Source organism: Scomber japonicus, chromosome 1 (genome assembly GCF_027409825.1).
Source record: "Scomber japonicus isolate fScoJap1 chromosome 1, fScoJap1.pri, whole genome shotgun sequence".
NCBI lineage: Eukaryota > Metazoa > Chordata > Actinopteri > Scombriformes > Scombridae > Scomber > Scomber japonicus.
Genome location: NC_070578.1, coordinates 38,856,899 through 38,866,898, shown reverse-complemented (window position 1 = coordinate 38,866,898; position 10,000 = coordinate 38,856,899). Strand labels below are relative to the sequence as shown.

The window sequence follows — 10,000 nt, the reverse complement described above, 5'->3', positions numbered from 1 at the left end:
GGAAAAAAGGTAGGTAGCATTTGTAGAGCTGCTGCAGTTTCTCACGGGTTTCTACGGTTACCATGGTTACATCAACATCATCATCATTGCCATCATCATGTCAGACGGCAGCAGCAAATAGCGGTGTGTGTTTTATAAGATTGAAGCTGCCGTCACTTTCTACAGTTGAGGCAATGATCACTCGCATTTCCTGTTTCCTGTGTGACTGCAGGTCAACCGAACTTTATACTTAGTCTGTCTCTGTGCTTGAACATAGACTGTATAAAATAAATGGACGTATCATCCGTGACGTCACCCATTGGTTTGTGGACTGCTGCTCGGAAGCCAATAGTTTCTAATCGAGGCAGCGCCGTCTTGAAAATTTCAGGTGCATGCTGGGAAAAATAAAAACACGGATTCTACTTATATGGGCATGAGGCGGGGCCATGGGCGGAGCGGGGAGGTTGCTATGGTTACGAGGGCTGGATCCCGAGGACATTGGTCAATCAACCTGTCAATCAGGACGTAGCCACGCCCTAATGCATACCCTGCTTTATCGTCACATATAAAATCAGGGAGGCCAAAATGTCCCAAATGAACATCATACTGCATTGAAGAAGGCTTTAAACTAGCGATTGAGACCATAAACACATTTTGAAAACGTTTACTGAGGTTAGAAAGGGAAGGAAGGAAGGAAGGGAGGAAGGGAAGAAGGTAGGAGGTAGGGAGGAAGGAAGGAAATGAGGGAGGAAGGAAGGAGGGAATGAAGGAAGGAAGGACAGAGAAAAGAAGGAAGGTAGGAGGGAGGGAGGAAAGAAGGAAGGGAGGCAGGGGGGAGAAAAGAAAAAGAGATGGAAGGAAGGAGGAAGGAAAAGAGGAAGGATGGATACAGAAAACACTGAGTATGAGATAAAGTGTGTATTGAGATTTTAGTATAAGATACATTTCAAAATAAGAGCACGTGTAAATTATACATTAGGTGGACGAGGTAAGATGAAGGACAACAATACAGCAGAGTATAAAACAAAAAAAGTAACAGAGCAAAAAGAGAGAAGAAGAAGAGAGGAAGTGGAAGGATATTACCTACGAAAACAACAAGAATAGATAAATAAATAAAATAAAAAACAAGAAGAAGGAAATGAGGGAGGAAGGAAGGAAGGAATGAAAGAAGGTAGGAGGTAGCGAGGAAGGAAGGAAGGAAGGGAGGGAAGAAGGTAGGAGGTAGCGAGGAAGGAAGGAAGAAGGAAGGAAATGGGGGAGGAAGGAAGGAGGGAATGAAGGAAGGACGGAGGAAAGAAGGAAGGTAGGGAGGGAGGAAAAAAGGAAGGAAGGTAGGAGGGAGAAAGGAAAAGAGGAAGGAAGGAAAGGAGGGAGGAAGGAAGGAAGGGAGGAAGAAGGACGGAGGAAAGAAGGAAGGTAGGAGGGCGGGAGGAACAGAGGAAGGAAGGTAGGAGGGAGAAAGGAAAAGAGGAAGGAAGGGAGGAAGGTAGGCGGGAGGAAAGAAAGAGAGACGGAAGGAGGGAGGAAGTAAAAGAGGAAGGAAAGAAGGAAGTGAGGTAGGGGGAGAAAAGAAAAAGAGATGGAAGGAAGGAGGAAGGAAAAGAGGAAGGATGGATACAGAAAACACTGAGTATGAGATAAAGTGTGTATTGAGATTTTAGTATAAGTTACATTTCAAAATAAGAGCATGTGTAAATTATACATTAGATGGACGAGGTGACATGAAGGACAACAATACAGCAGAGTATAAAACAAAAAAAGTCACAGAGCAAAAAGAGAGAAGAAGAAGAAGAAGAGGAAAGCAACAAGAATAAATATATGAATAAAATAAAAACTAACAAAACCACTTTGCCTAGAATTTATTTATAGATTCATTTAATGTATGTTTGATTTTTTCCATTTCTCTTTAATCCAAAGGGCGTGAGGTGGACGAGCAGGAGAGGGTTTAAGGGTTTTAAGGCGGAAGTGAAAACATGCCAGCACATAAAGGACAGATATAAAGGACAGATATAAAGGACAGATATATAAAGGTTGAGTTCCTTTAACTATAATACAAGAAGCTCAGTTTAATTATTAATATCTGAGTCAAATGTTAAATATGAATCTTGAATGATCGTTTGCTGTCAAGACAAATTCCCCAAACTGTTAAATATGACTCAGAAAGAGTCAGAATGAGTATTATTTAAAGTTTAAATGAGGTGGAGGATACCAGCGCTGGGTCTTTTCTGGGTTTAAAACTAGTCTCTGATAAAAGTGATGAGTAGAAAACATCAAAGATAAACTGAAGATGAAACAGGAAGTTTTTAATTATGACAATAAAGAAGCAAAGTTGTTTTTTAACCCTTTAAACCAAACTCATTTTCATTCAAGAGCCACAAAAAGAACAATCTGATCTGATGTGGGCCGGATAGTTAAAAAGATGGATGGAAGGAAGGAAAGTCAGGCAAAAGGAAGGAGGGGAGAAAGGTAGGAAAGACGGAAGGACGGAAGGGAAGGAAGGGAGGAAGGAAAGAAAGAAATAAGAAGGGAAGACATTTAGTGAAGGATGGACAGACAGATGGAAGGAAGGAAGGAAGGAACAAAGAAAGGAAAAAAGGAAGGGAAGGAGGACAGATGGAAGGAAGGGAGGAAGGACAGAAGGAAGAAAGGGAGGAAGGAAGAAAGGAAGGAAGGAAGGTAGGAAGGAAGGAAGGACAGATGGAAGGAAGGAAGGAACGAGGAAAGGAAAAAACGAAGATGGGCAGGAAGGTAGGGAGGAAGGACAGAAGGAAGAAAGGAAGGAAGGACAGAAGAAAGAAAGGGAGGATGGACGAAGGAAGGAAGGAAGGAAGGAAGGGTGGACAGAAGGAAGAAAGGGAGGAAGGAAGGAAGGAAACACAGGAAGGAAAGAAGGTAGGAAGGAAAGCCACAATCGACAAAGAATTACAAGTTGGACTTTTACATTTTGAATATTTTACATTTGGAATATTTCTGATCCTGTGATGACGGTGAAAGGGCATCGAGAGCTCACACACACACACACACACACACACACACACACACACACACACACACACACACACACACACACACTCACACACACACACACACATTGAATTGAACTGGTGTCAAAGGGCCGGTAGAAGCAGCAATAATGGAAGCTGATGGAAATTCACCAACGTAATAAACCAGCAGGAGAGAAAGACGTCTCGTATCGGTCCACGCAGCCTCCGCCAGATACCAGACATCTGTTTCTATATACCTTCAACCCCTTCATCCCTCCATCCCCCTCATCCTCCCCCTCCTCCTCCTGTCCTTCTCCACTCCAACGCCAGGCGGGAGGATTACAGTAAGGCCGAGTTCACACAGCGCTCATCCCTTCAGCCTTTATCACAGACGCAGGGTCTGCTATCGCCCGCTGAGCAGCACATCCAGCTGTAGACACTCACACACTTCCTGAATGCCACGGCACAGCGCCCATAATCCTCTCTGATTCACACCGGGCCAGGAAGCCGCCATTGTTTTTTCTTCTTCTGGTTTTTTTTCTGTTTTTTTTTAACGAAGATAGGAAGGAAGGTAGGGAGGAAGGGCAGGTTGAACGAAGGACAGATGGAAGGTAAGGAGGAAGGGCAGGTGGAAGGAAGGAAGGAAGGGAGGGAGGAAGGGCAGGTGGAAAGAAGGACAGAAGGAAGGAAGGACAAATGGAAGGAAGGAAAAATGGAAGGAAGGACAGAAGGAAGAAAGGTAGGAAGGACAGATGGAAGAAAGGGAGGAAGGAAGGAATGAAGAAAGGAAAAAAGGAAGGGAGGGAGGAAGGGAAGGACAGATGGAAGAACGGGAGGAAAGAAGGAATGAACAAAGGAAAAAAGGAAGGGAGGGAGGAAGGGCAGGTGGAAGGAAGGACAGAAAGAAGGAAGGAAGGAAGGAAGGAAGGAGGGTAGGGAGGAAGGGCAGGTGGAGGGAAGGAAGGAAGGAAGGACAGAAAGAAGGAAGGAGGGAAGGAAGGTAGGGAGGAAGGGCAGGTGGAAGGAAGGACAGAAAGAAGGAAGGAAGGAAGGTAGGGAGGAAGGGCAGGTGGAAGGAAGGAAGGAAGGAAGGACAGAAGGAAAGAAGGATTGAACGGGGAGGAAGGACAGGATGAGGCCAGAAATTCTGCATTGTTCCTTCTTCTTCTTCTTCTTCTACTGTTTTTTTACTATAAGGAAACAGGAAGCAGGAAGTCTCGGGGCAGCCGGGTCGCCTCCATTACATTCTCACTCAGCTGAATGAATGAAGCTGCATTGTTCTACACAATAAACCAATAATAGCATCATCCGCCTGGCTCTCATGCTTTATCTGGGACATGTTTGTCTTATTAAAGGACTCATTTGGAGCCGTCTGAACTGTTCTGATTGGGCCAGCATTGTCTCTGCGACTCTATTCACATCCTCTCATCCTCTCATCCTCATCATCGGTCTGATATCTCTAAACCTATATTTACATCTGTCAGTCAAAAGTTAGGAGTTTCGGACGTCCAAATGAAAATGTTGAGATGCCGTCTGTCACCAGTCGATGAAAAGATGAATATTTGATTTGTGTGGACCGCCAGACGAACACTCACACTCATCACTCACTAATCAATCCTTCATGATGAAGGAGAGCAGGGACAACAAACAGCAAACATGCGGCCTGTGGGCCAGAACCGGCCCGCAGAGGGGTGCAATCCGGCCCACTTTACTTCCTGTGTTTTTTTCCTTCCTTCCATCTGTCCTTCCTACCTTCCTTTTATCCTTTCTTTCTTCCTTCCTTTCTTCCTTCTGTCCTTCTTTCCATCTGTCCTTCCTTCCATCTGTCCTTCCTCCCTTTCTTCCTGCTGTCCTTCCTTCATTCTGTCTTTCCTCCCTTTCTTCCTTCTGTCCTTCTTTCCATCTGTTCTTCCTACCTTTCTTCCCTCCTTCCTTTTGCCTGTCTTCCCTTCCTTTCTTCCTTCCTTCCTTCCTTCCTTCCCTTCTTATTTCCTTCCTTTCTTCCTTCTTTCCCTCCATCTTTTTAATGATCCGGCCCACATGAGATCAAATTGGTCTGTATGTGACCCTTGAATGTAAATGAGTTTGACACCTCTGAAGGAGAGCGAAGGAGGTAGCTGTGTGTGATGGTGTGAGGTTTGGTTTGGTATATTGATGCAGAGAGGTACAGTATGTGAACCCTTTGGGATTACTTGGATTTCTTGCAACTGTATGTATATGAGGATGAAGACAGGAAGGAAGGAAGGAAGGAAGGAAGGAAGGAAGAAAGGAAGGAAGAAAGGGAGGAAGGACAGAAAGAAGAAAGGAAGGAAAAAAGGAAGGAAGGAAGGAAGGAATGAAGGAAGGAAGGAAAAAAGGAAGATAGGGAGGAAGGGCAGGTGGAATGAAGGTAGGACAGAAGGAAGGAAGGAAGGAAGGAAGAACAAAAGAAAGAAAGAAAGAAAGGGAGGAAGGACAGATGGACAATAGAACAACAATAGAATTTGTGCTTTTATTTTGAAAATAGGAAGCGAACATACCCTCGCTGTAGCTAACTTGAAACCACTGTTTTTTTATCAGTAGTAGCGTTGCATCTTGGGTAATGTGAGTGTGAGTAGGAGCGTTGCATCTTGGGTAATGTGAGTGTGAGTAGTAGTGTTGCATCTTGGGTAATGTGAGTGTGAGTAGTAGCGTTGCATCTTGGGTAATGTGACTGTGAGTAGTAGCGTTGCATCTTGGGTAATGTGAGTGTGAGTAGTAGCGTTGCATCTTGGGTAATGTGAGTGTGAGTAGTAGCGTTGCATCTTGGGTAATGTGAGTGTGAGTAGTAGTGTTGCATCTTGGGTAATGTGAGTGTGAGTAGTCAGCTCTTGATGCATACTCTGCATTTCTGGAGAATCTAGTAAACCATCCAGGAACTTCTCACATACTCTAAATCACTACGCTGTTAAACACACTACATACTTCACATGACGTCAGAGTTAGTACGAGTAGTAGGAAAGGATGAGGTTTCTAACAGAGCCCATGTTTCTGGTAGAGGTGGTGACTTTGATTGACAGGTGACACTTGGTAGGGGGCGGGGCTTCAGCGTTTGGGAGCAGAGAAAGAGGCTGATTTTTACACAACTTTGAAGCCTAATTTCATATATTTGGCGATTTTTTTTAATCATTCAAATTTGGCAGGGTGGTTAACAACACACTTTTCTGTGGTATGTCAAACTCAGAACACATATTTATTCTTCCTTTACGCAGACTTTAACGTTTAACCTTCTGCCTTCTCCTCCTCTCTCCACCAGAAATGCATGCGGTTCAACCCGGATGCGACCGTTTGGGTTGCCAAGCAACGGATCCTGTGTACGCTGAACCAGAGCCTGAAGGATGTGCTGAACTACGGCCTCTTCCAGCCGGCCAGTAACGGCAGAGACGGCAAGTTCCTGGATGAAGAACGCATCCTCCGAGAATATCCGCAGCCAATCAGCAAGGGCGTCCCGTGTTTGGAGGTAAAATGAGATTATTAATTATATTACAAGTGATGGAATCTAATTTATTGACTATTTAACCCTCCTGTTGTCCTCGAGTCAAGGAGGGAGGGAGGGAGGAAGGACGGAAAGGAAGGGAGGAAAGGAGGGAGGGAGGAAGGAAGGAAGGAAGGAAAGGAAGGAAGGAAAGGAGGGAGGGAGGAAGGAAGGAACGAAGAAGGAAGGAAAGGAAGGAGGAAAGGAAAGGAGGAAGAAGGAAGGAAAGGAAGGAGGGAAGGAAAGGAAAGGAGGGAGGAAGGAAAGGAGGGAGAAAGGAAGGAAGGACGGAGGAAAGAAGGAAGGAGGGAGAAAGGAAAAGAGGAAGAGAGGAAGGTAGGCGGAAGGAAAGAAAGAGAGAAGGAGAGAGGAAGGAAGGAGTAAATAAGGAAGGAGGGAGAAAGGAAAAGAGGAAGGAAAGGGAGGACAGAAGGAATGAAGGGAGGAAGAAGGAAGGAAAGGAGGGAGGGAGCAAGGACAGACGGAAAGAAGGAAAGGAGGAAAGAAGGAACAGTCAAAACAGACGGGGGGACGACAGGAAGTTTAAAGACGATGACTACTCCCAAATATCTAGGAGTCATTTAGAATGCATCCCAAATAAAATGAATCTAAATTTAAATTATCTTCCTAAACTTAAAAGTATTGATATAAACCATTGATTAAAACATGCTCACATTAAACCTTCACACCGTCTGCTCAGTGATGATGTCATCAAAGTAATTAAATGTGCCGTCAATAAAGAGGAAACATGTAAAGCCTGATCCTCACTGATCGGTCTAACCCTCCTGTCCTCCTCCCGAGTCAAACTGACCCCATCTGTTCCTTCCTTCCTTCCTTCCTTCCTTCCTTCCTTCCTTCCTTCCTTCCTCTTTCTTTAATTTTTCCTTTGTTCTTCCCCTCCTTCCAGACTTCTTTCCTCATTTCCTTCCATCCTTCTTTGCTTCCTTCCTCCCTCCTTTCCTCCCTCCCTACTTTCCTTCCTCCCTCCCTATTTTCCTTCCTTCCTCCCTTCCCTCCGTCCTTCCTTCCTTCCTCTTTTCCTCCCTCCCTTATTACTCCTTTCCTCCTTTCCTTCCTTCCATCCATCCATCCATCCATCCATCCATCCATCATCCATCCATCCATCATCCATCCCTCCCTCCCTCCATCCCTCCTTACTCCTTTCCTTCCTTCCTCCCTCCTTACTCATTTCCTTCCTTCCTTCCTTCATTCCTTCCTTCCTTCCTTCCTCCCTCCCTCCCTCCTTTCCTTTCCTTCCTCCCTTCCTCCTTTCCTCCCTCCTCCCTCCTTACTCCTTTCCTTTCCTTCCTTCCTTATTTCCATCCTTCCTTCCATCCATCCTTCCATCCTCTTTCCCTCCCTCCATCCCTCCTTCCCTCCTTTCTCCTTTCCTTCCTTCCCTCCTCCATCCCTCCCTCCCTCCTTACTCCTTTCCTTCCTCCTTTCCTTCTTTCCATCCTTCCATCCATCCATCCTTTCACCCTCCTTTCCTCCCTCCATCCCTCCTTCCCTCTTTACTCCTTTCCTCCCTTCTTTCCTCCCTTCCTCCTGTCCTTCCTTGACTTGAGGACAACAGGAGGACATTATTTATTTCAAAATTCCTGTTAAAGACGAAGACTACTCCCAAATATCTAGGAGACATTTAAAAAGCATACCAAATAAAATTAATCAGAGTTTAAATGATCTTCCTAAACTTAAAGGTATTGACATGAACCATTGAATCAGTTGTCTGTATTAAAACATGCTCACATTAAACCTTCACCCCGTCTGCTCAGTGATGATGTCATCAAAGTAATTAAATGTGCCGTCAATAAAGAGGAAACATGTAAAGCCTGATCCTCACTGATCCTCCTGTGTGCAGAGTTTCAGAGTAAAAGGTCATCATACTGTTATTAGACCACAGCTTTAATCAGAGGAGTGTTGGTGGATTGTCTTTTCTTTTTTTCTTTTCTTTTTTTAATCATTTGTCTTTCGTTCGTCTCTCCAGTTCCGCTACAAGAGCAGAGTTTACCGGCAGCCCAACGTGGACGAGAAGCAGATCGCCAAACTTCACACAAAGGTGAGAATCTAAAAAGTGAAGTAGAGATATAACACTCATCACTCAAACAGACAGTCTGCATCACTTCCTGTTTATGGGTCAGTGATAAATAAGTGTTGGTAAGTGTCTTCCTCCCTTCCTCCCTTCCTTCCTTCCTTCCTTCCTTCCTCCCTCCCTCCTTTCCTTTCTTTTTCCCTTCCTTCCTTCCTTCCTTCCTCCCTCTCTTCCTTCCTTCCTTCCTTCCTTCCTTCCTTCTTCCCTTCCCTTCCTCCTTCCCTTCCTCCTTTCCTTCCCTCCTTCTGTCCCTCCATCCTCACATCCTTCCTTCCTTCCTTCCTTCCTTCCATCCTTCTTCCTTCCTTCCTTCCTTCCTTCCTTCCTTCCTTCCTTCCTTCCTTACTTCCTTCCTTCTTCCTTCCTTCGTCCCTCCCCTCCATCCATCCTTCCTTCCTTCCTTCCTTCCTTCTTTCCATCATTGTAAGGCTTTCTCTGGGCTCCCTTCCTTCCTTCCTTCCTTCCTTCTTCCTCCCTCCCTTCCCTCCATCTATCCCTCCTTCGTCCCTTCCTCCCTCCCTTCCCTCCATCCATCCTTCCTTCCTTCCTTCCTTCCTTCTCTCCATCATTGTAAGTCTTCCTCTGTGCTGCCGTCCTGTAGCTACAGTAATGGTGTAGCTCAGCCAAAGCTTAAGTGTCTCTGGCAGCTCTCTGCTCTAGCGGCTCACCAGGAAACCGTCTGACAGCTGCTCTACTTCTACATCCGACCGCAGGAATAAAAGGACAGAAGAAGAGAAGAGGAAGCAGCAGCGATAGAGAGAGAAAGGAGAATTAAAAATGAAAGTGAAGAAGAAACAAGAGCAGAGAGATGAACACATAAACACAAACATGTTGACGCTTTTCACTAAAGTTCCTCCCTCCTTTCCTTCCTTCTTCCACCCTTCCATCCATCCTTCCTTCCTCCCTTCCTTCCTTCTTCCTCCCTCCCTTCCATCCTTCCTTCTTCTTTCCTTCCTTCCTCCCTTCCATCCTTCTTCCTCCCTTCATCCTTCCATCCTCCCTCCTTCTATCTTTCCTTCCTCCCTCCATCTGTCCTTCCTTCTTCCTCCCTTCCATCCTTCCTTCCTCCCTCCATCTGTCCTTCCTTCCTTCCTCCCTTCCTTCCTTCTTCTTTCCTTCCTTACTTCCTTACTCCCTTCTCCCTTCCTTCCTTTTTTCCTTCCTTTTCCCTTCCCTCCATCTGTCCCTCCTTCCGTCCTTCTTTATTTCCTTACTTCCTTCTCCCTTCCCTCCATCTGTCCCTCCTTCCTCCCATCCTTCCTTCCTTCCTCCCTTCTTTCCATCTTCCTCCCTTCCATCCTTCCTTCCTCCCTCCATCTATACTTCCTTCCTCCCTTCCTCCCTTCCATCCTCCCTTCCTTCGTTTCTTCCTTCTTCTTTATTTCCTTACTTCCGTCTCCGTTCCCTCCATCTGTCCCTCCTTCCTCCCATCCTTCCTTCCTTCCTCCCTTC

The 10,000-nt window shown here is 45.5% G+C and overlaps 1 protein-coding gene across 1 annotated transcript in view; it reads left to right on the top strand.

The window, feature by feature from the left end:
* LOC128366701 (SH3 and multiple ankyrin repeat domains protein 2-like) overlaps positions 1-10,000 on the top strand; it is a 164,873-nt gene that overhangs the window by 12,186 nt on the left and 142,687 nt on the right. The window contains exons 2-3 of the mRNA XM_053327491.1: positions 6,238-6,441; positions 8,444-8,515. Coding sequence (XP_053183466.1) covers positions 6,238-6,441; positions 8,444-8,515 — 276 coding nt within the window. The remainder of the gene's footprint in view (positions 1-6,237; positions 6,442-8,443; positions 8,516-10,000) is intronic.